The 13,433-nt window shown below is 36.4% G+C and overlaps 1 protein-coding gene and 1 long non-coding RNA gene across 3 annotated transcripts in view; both read right to left on the bottom strand.

The window, feature by feature from the left end:
- Nucleotides 1–518: 518 nt before the first annotated feature.
- Nucleotides 519–11,797, bottom strand: LOC114241493 (uncharacterized). Of its 2 annotated transcripts, XM_089738759.1 has the most exons (5): nt 11,558–11,797; nt 10,017–10,177; nt 5,964–9,070; nt 5,240–5,341; nt 519–4,230 (listed from the first exon to the last, which is right to left on the bottom strand). In XM_089738759.1, the coding sequence occupies exons 1-5, from the start codon at nt 11,642–11,644 to the stop codon at nt 4,052–4,054; spliced, it is 3,636 nt and encodes a 1,211-aa protein (XP_089594885.1). In that variant the 5' UTR covers nt 11,645–11,797; the 3' UTR covers nt 519–4,051. The 2 variants fall into 2 exon arrangements, with proteins under 2 accessions (XP_089594885.1, XP_089594886.1); XM_089738760.1 differs by lacking the exon at nt 5,240–5,341.
- Nucleotides 519–13,433, bottom strand: part of LOC149499796 (uncharacterized) — a 588,308-nt gene continuing 575,393 nt past the window's right edge. Inside the window, exon 2 of the long non-coding RNA XR_016325483.1 lies at nt 519–3,381. This is a non-coding gene — a long non-coding RNA (uncharacterized LOC149499796). The remainder of the gene's footprint in view (nt 3,382–13,433) is intronic.

The raw sequence follows: 13,433 nt of genomic DNA on the forward strand, positions 1-13,433 counted from the left end.
AAAATGTTCTATTTGGACATAATTAATAACAATAATAATAGAATGAATCTTCAACTATTTTCCATTGCTGCGCCATTTCGAAGCGTTTAAACACTAATTTACGTGGCTCTGATATGAATTGTCAGGTAACATTGAAGTATTTATTACAATTAGTTTAGAATACGAACTAACAGAAATTATTGACCCAGCGGTATTTAATTTTAATTCCTGACGTAGAGAAAAACATTGCAACTATCTTATTATACGAAGATTGAGTACTGATAGAAAGCTTTATTTTTATTTTTATTACAACTAATATTGCAATGGGTCCATTCTTGCAAACTCAGGAGGTGGTGTACCCGAGAATTACCTTCTAAATGTGAGCTTACTCAAATGACGAACATTTATCTTTTGGCTGGTTTTTGTCGAAACTTTCAATAGCTACAAATAACCAAAAGTCAACATTAGTAAATGTGCTCAATTTTGAAGTGGTCCATTTTACTGCCCCTACTAAATATTGGAAAAGAAAAAGAAAAAAAAAGGGGTTACAATAAAACTTTATTAAATAATACTTATTGTTAATAAAAAATTTAATTAACTAATTTAACAATGAAATTACTTCATAAGTCTTCCAACTCTTTTTCTTTACATTTCATAAATAAACCATTTATCTATTTTAACTTATTGCTATCTGTATATATTTTCGATTTAATGATTTCTCTGATCTTGAATGAAATTGTTCCTTCTCGTGGCTATCACAGAATCATAAAACGCGCGGAAATAACTTGCACGCATCGATCGATCATTTACTTCACTTTTATCGCTCTGATCAAACGCCACATGAATTGTATACATTTTATACCTAACTTATGGCGACATGTGTATTTTTTCATATAGATCCCGTAAAACGTTCACTGCTCGTATATAAGTTCGGTAATTATCTAGTTCGCGTTCATGACAATTCTAACCTATAGAAACAGCCCACTGAGTTTCTTGCCGGATCTTCTCAGTGGGTCGCGTTTCCGATCTGGTGGTAGATTCTGCGAAGCACGGCTCTTGCTAGGTCAGGTTAGAGCCCCGTGAGCTCACCTACGCCATCAGTTACGCTGGCATAGCCTCTCAAGTCATCCAGCTTATGTAGGAGAAAAAAAATATTGACAAGATTTGTAGAGCCGATACATGTTTGTTTTGACATTCAGCAAGGATGCAAAAATTCGGGGAAGTTACAAAAAAACTATTTGATTTAAGAGGACTTCACAAAAAACACCCTTTTTCAGTGAACCAATGCAGAAGTCGATAAAGCGATCGTCTTGAGTTAGTTCGACGGACATGAGTTATCCCCGCGAGCTTGTAACCAATATTAATGAATTTGACATTAAATTTAGTAATGATAATTTATTTTCTCCGTTACAAAATAATATAGAGTTGTGGAATATTAAATTCTAAATCCGAATTTATATATGTATATATATTTTTTAAATCGATTCTTATTTATTTAATCAACAAAAAAACGTTCCTTGTCATGACTCCACATTTTATTTCAAAAATAAATCTACAATGCATTACGAGTAATTACTGTACAACACATCTAAGCTGCATTATTACAGAGCTTTGAAGAAATTAAGCATTCACAAATCACGTCATATTCTTTCAAGGCAACATTAACAATCTCAAAACTTTGCTATAACCGTACATTTCACATTACCCAGAAATAAAGAGAAAAAGCCTGATAAAAATAAGCACACAATGTACTGCAATTTTAAATCAATACTTTTGCTTACAATGATAATATTTTTAACCGACTTCAAAAAAGGAGGAGGTTCTCAAGTCGACTGTATGTTTTTTTTGTTTGTTACCTCATAACTTTCGACTGGGTGAATCGATTTTGATGAATCTTTTTTTATTAGAAAGCTGACGCTTCTCGTGTGATCCCATTACAATTTAGTCCAGTTCTGATAATGGTATCCATGAGAAAACCATATAAGTCTTAAATTTGCATTCGTACGTGCGCGACAAATAGATGAATAACTCAATATCACGCCAACCGATTTCGATGATTATTGTTTTTAGTGTATATCAATTTGTTTTGGAATATCTTATTCTTTATATATGAAGTCGGTTTTTGTGAAAGCATGTCTATTTACAATTATTTTTTTCCCCTCTAATAAGGTAGAAGCATTTTACGATTTTCAGCCACGACGAGGACTACATCTGTACTGATACAGACAAATTGAATTGACACTCCGATCTCGGGAGCAAATACCGCGTGATGCCGATATACCTTACCATAGCTAAGTAGTCGTCGTGGCCTAAAGCATAAGACGTCCAGTGCATTCGTATCTAACGATGCACCGGTGTTCGAATCCCGCAGGCGGGTACCAATTTTTCTAATGAAATACGTACTCAACAAATGTTCACGATTGACTTCCACGTTGAATAAAAATCAAACTCGCAAAAATTATAATTTGCGTAATGACTGGTGGTGGGACCTCTTGTGAGTCCGCGCGGGTAGGTACCACCGCCCTGCCTATTTCTGTCGTGAAGCAGTAATGCGTTTCGGTTTGAAGGGTGGGCCAGCCGTTGTAACTGGTAAAGTTGAAGAAGAAAATATATAAACTATAATTTTAAGTAAAATTTCAGTATTGGGGCGGAGTTTTTTTCCGGTGCTCAGGAGTGGCATTAAATTTAAATCCGGCCCTGAATACGAATCTTAAGGTACGACTACAGTTTTAATACACTGCCAGCGGTTTACAAACCGTGAGCATTCGTGAGCACACTTGAAATGTTCTCTCACAAAACTATTTACATTCCTAAAATTTAACTAGTATAGCCATGCAGTATCGCTTCTAACGAAGTGCGCCTTAATTAAACTATCCCATCCATTCCCATCAAATATCAAAAGCAAAATTATTCATAAAATCTCATTTAAACAGATTCACTCGCGGGTAGACTCTTGGACTCTTAATAACGACAATAAATATTATATTTTTTGTACATAAAAATCTGTACGTTAAAATGGGGGCTCATATTAACTCATGCTCACGACGGACTGTGAGCCAATGAACACGAGCAACACGAAATAAATGTTCACAGAGGCTCATCAAATTATAATGAAATCTCAAATATTCGGCAATAATTTTGACGAACCTAATATATTTTTGTAAGTTTTTCTTCGGCCATAATTAAACCTACTCAAGTATGATATACCTACTACCTATAAAACGCATACATTTGTTTGCCAAATCATAATTTTGAATATAAACTGGAAATAAATAAGTTAATTATTGTTTAAATGTGCGAACAATTGTAACCTCGGAATCTTTATAGAGTTTAATGTCAGATTTAAATAAAACTAAGAATGTGTATTTAATAATATTGTAATGGGAAAAAATGTATTTCTGTCTACTATTTCTGCCGTGAAGCAGTAATGCGTTTCGGTTTGAAGGGTGGAGCAGCCGTTGTAACTATACTGAGACCTTAGAACTCATATCTCAAGGCGGCATTTACGTCGTAAATGTCTATGGGCTCCAGTAACCACTTAACACCAGGTGGGCTGTGAGCTCGTCCACCCATCTAACCAATAAAAAATGACGTTTTAAAATTGATAAAAATTTCCGCCGTTTTCCTATGCTTATCGTAAAAAAATATATTAATTAAAATTGGATAATTTTTTCGAATCAAGCAAGGGAGGTTGATTGATGTCTGTGCGTTTTTAATTAGATATTTAAAATAAGAGCGGAACGTGCAGGTTCAAACTTATTCTTTAAATTTAAACCATTTTCCTTAACGAATCAAGTAAACGGTTAATACTGTGAGTACTCGTGAGCATACATTATATCCAGTCTAAAACGCATAAAATTTAAGAAACTTCAACAATATTCACAGTTACAGAGCACTTCAGAAGCTTACCAACCGTGAGTACTCTTGAGCACACGTTGCCTACACACCAAACAGGGAATTTAAGGACATTTCGACACCTGTCATAACGTTAATACCCTGGGTATTCGTTTCCCGGGCGTGAGCTCTCGTGAGCACTCATGAGTATTCACGTTACAAAAAAATGACAAACACTTCACGGTCTTATATTGTTCCTACGAGATAAATAGTGTAGTTTCGGTTTGTAAAGGTCAGTTGTACTGTATCTTTGTATTTTCGCGCGCTGTGTCGTCTTCAATTTTCCGTTGGGCGAATGTAGAGCGTTCTGTTCGTAATTCTCGACCGACTTATCGCTGGACGGGCTGTGGGGCAGATCTGTGAAGGAACAACAACAAAAGGAGATAAACAAACAGTTGTTGTGCCAACCAGAATTGACGAGACTTTTTATAACCGACTGGCTAACCCGGCAGACTTCGTAGTGCCTCAATCGAGAAATAAAAGCCCTAAACTTTTGTATAAAATAAACTTAAAACAAACCAAAGTAATCCGTCTGACGGGGGACACATCAACGGAAAAACAAAATTGTTATTTTTATTCGATTCCGAGCATTTTCATATTTATCTACCTTTTAAACCTTCTCTGGACTTCCACAAATAATTCAAGACCAAAATTAGCCAAATCGGTCCAGCCGTTCTCGAGCTTTAGCGAGACTAACGAACAGCGATTCATTTTTATATATATAGATAGATAAACAAATCACTACTTAGGAACTTTTTAAATTCTGGCATCAGAATGACTACCAGACAACGTAGAAGATGCAGACAATGGTTCATGATGCTAAATCGCATTGTGTGAAAAACATAGTAAAATAGGCCCACTCTTTTTTAAACCTGTAGCATCAGAACTAAACTCATTGTCGAGAATGTTCTAAATAACAATTTGAAATTTAAAGCAGTAATTCTGTCCATTATTAATATACTCATTTACTGTAATATTATATTAATAATCTCATGTTAATCAAGCAAACAACAATTCCTATTTGTCGATACACCCAGCATAATGAATATGAAACTTGCAAAAAACATATCATAATTTATGCAATACCTCGAGATATAAATTTTGAGAAAAGGACCTCAAATCTCAAGGCGGGCTCCACTTAACATCAGGTGGACCATTCGCTCGCAATAACACCCATCTCCGTTGTCATAAGCGTTAACAAATACATTAAAAACTGACTAAATTTATTTGTATTTAGATTTAGTAATTTTTTTCCTCTCTAAGCACTGGTCATTTTGGTAAATACTTTGACATTGGCAAAAACAAAGCATAAGGCGTTGGAGCCAAATTCATTAAAAAAAAAAATTACATTAAATATTTTTCTTACTATTTTTTTTGGGCCGAGGCAGTCCGACTCTCCTCGCTTTGCCCAAATACTTTGATCTCGAGTTGTTCTGCACTCTGTTGTTTGATATATGTTTTTCGGTTTCTAAAACGTATTTACTAAATGAGAACAGCGGTATTTGGACTTGTGGTTAAATGTCAACTAGGATCAATCATAGGGTCACTTTTTTTATGATTGAAGGATCACTGCTGGCCCGGAGGCCTTTTCAGTTTCACCAGGACAGGTGGTCCAGCAAAAGCTCAGCCAGGAGGGGTGGGGGTGCAGCCTATCTCCGCCAAGAAGAAATCATGGGTTCCAGTTTGAAAGACGGACAAGCCAATGCAATTGAAACTTTGGTGTGGCTTTTATAGGTCTCTATCTACATTCCGGTTCTGTCATCTATAGGCTCTGGTAACCCTAAAATACCAAACTGACCATTAAGAGTATATCGCAGACCAGGCCCTGGCTATGAGAAGATTACATTTAGAATCAAACACAAAATATATTCAAAAAGGTAATCCAACTATACAAATTAAATGCTGGGAGTAAAGTGAATTCTATTATAGGAATCAGCGATGGATTCTGGTTTGAAGATTAGGATAACCGTTATAAAATTTAATGGAGACTTCAAACTTTTTTCTCAGAACTCTACAGACTTCAGGAAGCAGTTAGTGTCAGGTTTAGTATAGTGGTGGGTATATAAAATACAATAATACAAGTTCCTTACCCTCAGTTGTGGACGTGATCTGATCGGATTCACTCAGTTTCCTGATCTTGTTTGGCGTCAGAACTTGTGCAGTTATATTCGAAGGGCTCTCCGGTTCCATTTTACGTTTCAAACTGTCACAGAATATGGTCGATTCCTCGTAATAATCGATTTGCGGCATTTTACTCGGCGACTCCATTACGCTGCCCAGTATAATCTCCATTACTTCTTGTCTTGAAGTTCTGTTGACCATCTCCTCTAATTTGGCCGCGTAGTCGCTCGACAACTCGAACGAGCATTCCGATTTCACTGGACTCAAAATAGGCGATCTAGATTTAGATTCGTCAAAATCTATTTTCTCGACTGGCAACACGACTTCGTCTCGCAAATGAACCTCTTTTATTAAATTACTTTTCGGCAATTTTATGTGACCGTTTTTGTGATAATTCACGATCTCGTAATTACCAAAACCCTGTGAGATCTCTTTCAGGATCTTTTCTACGTATCTGTCGCAGTTGATTACGTAGAATTTGTTAATGATCTCTGGTCTCTTCATGTACTTCTTGAGGAACGTGTCGAATTTGTGACGTTCTATTTCCGAATCGTATTTTTCGTGCTCAGCGAAATAATTAAACAGTTCCTCATCTGGTTTACCGCTTGGATCTTCTTCCACGGCATCCTCTTTATTGGAGTCTTCGTTTTCCGACAATTCCTCAGTTATAATGGTGACTTCGAACAGATTCCTCCTGTCGCCATCGTTATTATCAATGATCGAAGTGTCGGAATCATTCTTATATTTCTCATCCAATTTCTCGTTGCTTCCGTATATTTTATCGGTGTTCTTTTCATTGTTAATATTTTTAATTCTCTCGGACGCTCGACTGTATTCCGATATCTCGTTAACTAATTGCGAGAACGGCTTGTTCTCTTCGTATGTTTCGTTTCTCAGCTCTTCAAAATGTTTTATATCCTTTTCTACGTCACTATCATCACTAAGATCGCGTTGCCCGTTGACTTTAGGACATTCAAACCCTTTAAAGCCTTGCTCGTCATCAGGGAAGTCTTTGAGTACGTCAGAATCTTGAGTTGTATTACTATCAGCCTGAGTTTCGTGGTTCACGTTGGTGATGCATGCAAATTCCAGCTCTGGTCCGGGTATGCTCGAGTAGACTTGACTCAGACTTGGTCTTACGTTGGCCTGGAACTCCAGAAGCAGGGCTGCCTCTTGGTTCATCCTACGCTGTTCTTCATCCAAGAATCTCCTCATTTTCATCAATCGTTTGGCTTCCTCTAAATTGGCGGCAAATTTGGGTTTTTTAATTGTCACATCCGGGACGAAGGGCAACCTTGGAACTGGCGTCACAGGAAGCTCGAGACGGTTGTCGACATGCACTGCCGGCTTAAAGCTAGAATTCATTGTGTTGCTTTCGGTGGTTTTAAGGTTTTCTTTATCGCTGGGGCTTGTAGAATCGCCACTGTATGATGTATTATCAGATTTAGACGTGGACCCTTTGGTCTCTTTCTTGCTTTCACTGGACTTGGAACTGGGCGGGTTATGGGAGCCTTTCGATGATGAGCTGCCGTCGTTCGAGTCGCGGTCTGTAGATCTTCTGTTCACATTTCCTCGACCAGACAGGCTGTAGTGGTCGTCGGTATCTTTTTTATCTTTTTTCTTACTTTTTTCATCAGTCTTGCTATCTTTTTCAGTTTTATGAGAACTGCTCTTTCTGTCTTTATCTGAACGATGGGAAGTGGACTTGGAATCTCTCTTATCTCGACTCTTACCATCTTTACTCTTATCAGAACTTTTATCGTTTTTATCTCTTTGACTTGATGATTTCTTCTCGTCGTGTTTACTACTTCTTTGACTAGAGCTTTTGTGAGACTTAGAATCTTTCGAGCTTGAACTTTTGTGAGAGCTCCGATGTTTCGATGAGTCTCTGCTCTCTTTCTTGTCGTTTCTGTCCTTCGATTTCTCTCTCTCTCTGTGACTGGATTTAGATTTACTATCGTCTTTACTCTTTTTATCACTTTTATCGTTCCTGCTGCTGTCTCTAGAGCTGGAATACTTAGAGTCAGATCTTTTGTCTCTGCTGCTAGAGTGCCTGTGGGAATCTCTCGAACGATGTGAACTCTTGTGACTGCTACTCTTCTTCTCTTCCTTTTTCTCCTTTCTTACGTCCTCAGAATTTTCAGTTTCTGGTATTTTATTTTCTACATTAGTTTTACTGTTTGCATCGCTTTCGTAGTCGATCTGAAGGTTGTTGCTGTTTGAACTGTCATCAGACACCGGCGTGTTGAAAGGTTTTATATTAACTTGATTATTGAATTGAAAAGCCAAGTTAGTCTGGTCGCGGTCTGCCTTCTCTGTGTTATCTTTTGAATCCTCATCTGGTTTATGATCTAAGGCGAATCTGAAAGTGCACGGTTCCTTGTTGTCCTCTACCTTTCCGTCTGAATCGTTTTCGAAAGCCTGTTGGGCGTCGCAAGAATTCTCGTTATTCAAATTCCTAATTGGTGTCAATGGGGACATATTTCTGATCAGAGACGCATCGGAACTAGAATCATCGTCATCACTCGCGACAGGTTTGAAATACTCTTTATCTGTCCTATCTACCTCGTCGGACATATCAGTGTGAAACTTAGACGCCTGAATGCTTTCCGGCTCTTTGGGTAGTTCAATTTTGTCTAAATCCAGTTTGGGGGGACTATTTTCGGGTTGCGGTATATTTTCTGGTAATATCTCGTCAGGTAACGGTATGCAACTCTTGTCAATGCTGGTATCCGCTTCAAAAACACACATTTCAATTGTGTTTGGGTATTGAATATTTTTCTCAGTTTCATTATCAGTTCCAAGAGTATTTCCATCTTCGATATCCATTACTTCTTGGGTATCAGTGGCATCTTTGCCATCATCACTATGTACTGACCCAGGACTAACGGCTTCGAGGTCTGTCGGTAGAAGGTTGGTTTTATTCTCTTCATTCAAATCAGGTACTGGCTTCTTTCTGACTATGCCAAGGTAGTTGTAAACTAAATCTTCTACTTGTGGTATAAAAACTGATGCCACCTTTGGGTTGACCACTTGGTCTACTATTCTTTCTACCCCTTGTTCTAAGTAATTGCCACTGAAATTAAATAAGATAAAAATATGAATAAATATTTTATGTAACTACAAACATTAAAAATATATACATGTATTCAATTTCAGTAATTCATAGCTTTTTTATTATTCATCTGCATGTAGTATGGTTTCTATTAATTGAGAGGCGAAGGTTTTTATGGCCCCCTTGGTGTAAAGAGGTTACTAGAGCCCATAAAAATACAAAGTGAAGTTACAATGCTAGGTCTAAATCTCTTAGCATAACAGTTATCCTTTCTTTCAAACCAGAATTTCCTGAGCATTCATCCTACTTGGCAGAAATAGGCAGGGCAGACAAGGAACACAAAGGGCCCTTTCACCTAAAAACATTCAAGAGTTTAAGCTTTGTCTGTGTCTGGTCTAACAGGTATGACACTTAGATTCAAGCATGCATTCAATGCCGTGTAGTAATGTACGGCAATACTTTTTTAGGTTGTCGCAAGAGTAGACATAATTAAAACTTTTAATGTATATTGTATTTTAATTTTGTCATTATATTGTTTCCAACGTATTTAATACATTATAGTTAATTGTCATAGATGGCTACAAAGTAATCATGGTCACGGACAACTGATGAACAAAATGATTATTTATAAATTTGCTGTATTGGAGTGACGTAGGCAAAATAAAAGAGAACTGTTCAAATCGACAATTCGTGTAATACTGTCGTAATTTAGGGTGTGCAGTACAAATACAAACAAAGTACAAAACAAATATAAGGTTAGGCGGGCTGCACACTACATTGCATACAGATGATAGAATATCTAAAGTCCCTTTTTTTTTCTGTCGCCGAGCAGTCTTGCGTTTTAGTATAATGATTGAGATAACCAATAATTAAGGTAATTATGATCTCTTATTTCAATGTGTTTGGCATCATTCACCTTTGTCATGTAGACCTTTTTTGAAAACATAAATGAAATGTTTTTACTTACTCCAAGATATGTTTCCTCAATTTCTCTCTAAGTTGATTCTTGTTCAGGTCGGGTTTCCAGCATTGACGCGATAAGAATGAAGATACAGAACTCTCAACTCGTTGACGAAGATTTTGGTATGCTGGTCTTGTGTCTACATCAGCAATGCAGTCTTTCCGAAACTGTGATAGCAAACAAATTTTATATGGTTGTTGCTTACCTTCAGACATTATTTGTTGACATATCTTTCACACCAAATATATATGCTTTGCTGTCAGCCCAGAATAATAGAAAACTAATAAAAGTAATTTACTTTGGTCAACCATAATGTAAAACGCGAAATTGTTAGTAATGTCATCTTAGCATTTACTACAAAATTCTACATCAATCTTATAGATAAATATCTGAAAAATTCATTTTCCAATGGGGGTCCATTACAACAAAATGTATTTATTTAATTATAATTACCTACCAAAGTCAAAATGTTTTTCATACAAGTAGGTCTTCACAAGTGCCATACCATGTCATAATATAACCAATTTGGAACCCAGTTTTAGCAGTCAGATGATTCAGAGTAAAATCATCATAGCTCACATTTTTCTATATATTATAATATGTGTTACATTACAAAATAGATAAAAAAATTAGAATTTACAATAAGAGAGACTACAACTAGAAGAAACAAATTTGCATTGAGTGCACTAATGAAACACTAAACTATGTTTTTTGACAAATTACCTATTACGGCCTATGTAAATTTTACTGCCAGCCTTGTTTTTGTTTGTAATAAGTGACATGACAATTTTATTTATAACTAGCTGACCTGGCAGACTTCGTAGTGCCTCAATCGATAAATAAAAGACCTAATATTTTGTATAAAATAAACTTAAAACCAACAAAAGGAATCCGTCAGATGGGGGACACATCAAAGGAAAAACAAAATTGTTATTTTTATTCAATTCCGAACATTTTCATATTTATCTACCTTTTAAACCTTCCCTGGACTTCCACAAATAATTCAAGACCAAAATTAAGAAAATCAGTCCAGCCATTCTCAAGTTTTAGCGAGACTAACGAACAGCAATTCATTTTTATATATAGAGATGAAGATGAAGATGATTTGGTGATAACACCGAACAATAAACTAAGTAACCATTTTCTATCTGCAATGTCTTTTATAAGTAATTTGATAACTCCTGTTAACTTTAAACTAAAAGAGAGAATCTCAAATCGATTGAAACACTAAAATTCATTTTACTCAACATGTCTAATTTCTTTAAAAATTGCTTTTCAAGGACTTGAGATACAATTTAGCTGTCATGAAATTTACCAGCTATTGTATTAGTCACGTAAACATTTAATATATTTGTGAATTTTTATAACTCGCAAAAAGATAGCATATTTCGTGTATTAATTGATTTTACATCAATAGAATGGACGTCTGCGAAATGTCAAACTTTACAATAACATTTTACAAAGTATTTTTACTACTTGAGGGTTGAATTAATAATAAAAGTACCGAAAATGTTACCTTTACAAGATGCATATCAAAAATAAATTACCTGATCGAATATTCCTTTAGATTTTAACTCGTAAACTAATTGATCTACAAGTCTCGGGTCACCCGGCATATATTGTAAATGCGTCATTATTGCGCTTTATCTTATATTGGAAATATATAATAAGACATATAGAATTGTTTTATAATTTGTTTTATTAACACTTAACACAGTTAACGTTGTCTGAATAATATATTTTTACGAAATTACAAATGAACGAATACTACTCCTATAGTCAACTGCGGATTTGTAGATTACTATAATTTTTAGAGCATTGACGAATGTTGTAGGGTTTCGACTTGTGAATCAAGCTATTTATCTCGACTAATAAGCTTCGAGTCACAGTTCGATTACAGTTTTGATTAGTTGATTTTGTTTAGACCGGATAGAACTGCAGCTCGATAAAATACGAAAGTAAAAAATAATCGGTTGTCAATTTTATTTTATTCTGTAACTTTTTTTTACATTACGTTCTGATGAGATATAAATTTTCAAAATCAACAATAATAATATTGCTTATTAAGCTTAGAATTTTATACACGATTCCAACATGATCGATGGTTATGCTCTGAGTTTGAGAATTGAGATTATCTTCATCTATCGCACTCATGAATATGAAGTCGTTGTGGCCTTAAGGATAAGACGTCTGGTGCATTCGTATGTAGCGATGCACCGGTGTTCGAATCCCGCAGGCGGGTACCAATTTTTCTAATGAAATACGTACTCAACAAATGTTCACGATTGACTTCCACGGTGAAGGAATAACATCGTGTAATAAAAATCAAACCCGCAAAATTATAATTTGCGTAATCACTGGTGGTAGGACCTCTTGGGAGTCCGCACGGGTAGGTACCACCACCACACCTATTTCCGCCGTGAAGCAGTAATGCGTTTCGGTTCGAAGGGTGGGGTAGCCGTTGTAACTATACTGAGATCTTAGAACTTATATCTCGAGGTGGGTGGCGCATTTACGTTGTGGATGTCTATGGGCTCCAGTAACCACTTAACACCAGGTGGGCTGTGAGCTCGTCCACCAAACTAAGCAATAAAAAAAAAAAAAAAAAAACTCAGTCATCACCCGCTGCCGTAATAAAGTTCACCTTAATGCCTGAGACAACTATGCCCAAAGGAGGTTTGAATAGGGTTTTCAGTTGTGAGTAGTCGTTGCTACTCCACGACTGCTCACAAGGGAAACTAACCCATGTTCATCAATCTATGAAGAAAATAATAAAAAATTTTTTTTGGCCGGCCTCTTGCTAGTAACATTGATAGGTCATGTTAGTTTCACATGACCTGTAGCTCCCAGGGCTCAGCCTGGTACTGCGCTGACACCTGCCCTAACAAGAGCAGTGCTTTGCTGAATCAACAACTGGATCTTTTTTTCACTCTGCCCTTAGCAATGCTGACGTCCAAGGGCGACGTTAACCATTCACCATTAAGTGGGCCGTATGCTCATTTACCCACAAGAAAGAAAAAAAAGTATAAATGTAGGAAACAAACCTAAGCGATTGTGGTTTTTAGGTTGCTTTCAAAAATATCGTGTACATCCGTATTTTACAGGAAATTCCTACCATTTTACCGAGAGTTTATTCCCTGATACCTAGAGTGTTGTCTTAAGTTATCTCATTTAATTCTATATTCTTTCGTTCTACACCCAATTATTTCATTTCACTTTTTTATTTTTTTATTTTTTCCCCCTACCTATGCTGATAGCCTTGAGAGGTTATTTCAGCTTCTCCTTGACGTGTACGCGAGCTCACGGGGCTCAAACCGGAGTGATGTTAACACTGGCCCTAGCAGGAGCAATGTTTCGCGGAATCTACTACAGAATCGGAAACGCGACTCACTAAAAAGATCCGGTGAAAAACTCAGTGGGCTT

This window comes from Bombyx mandarina, chromosome 26 (genome assembly GCF_030267445.1).
Source record: "Bombyx mandarina strain Sakado chromosome 26, ASM3026744v2".
NCBI lineage: Eukaryota > Metazoa > Arthropoda > Insecta > Lepidoptera > Bombycidae > Bombyx > Bombyx mandarina.

Coding starts and splice junctions, on each gene's coding strand:
- LOC114241493 (XM_089738759.1), bottom strand. CDS start 11,644: ATGACGCATTTACAATATATGCCGGGTGACCCGAGACTTGTAGATCAA. Junction 9,071..10,016: donor TTGAGGAAACATATCTTGGA/GTAAGTAAAAAC, acceptor ATTTAATTTCAG/TGGCAATTACTTAGAACAAG. Junction 5,342..5,963: donor GATCACGTCCACAACTGAGG/GTAAGGAACTTG, acceptor AATACGTTTTAG/AAACCGAAAAACATATATCA.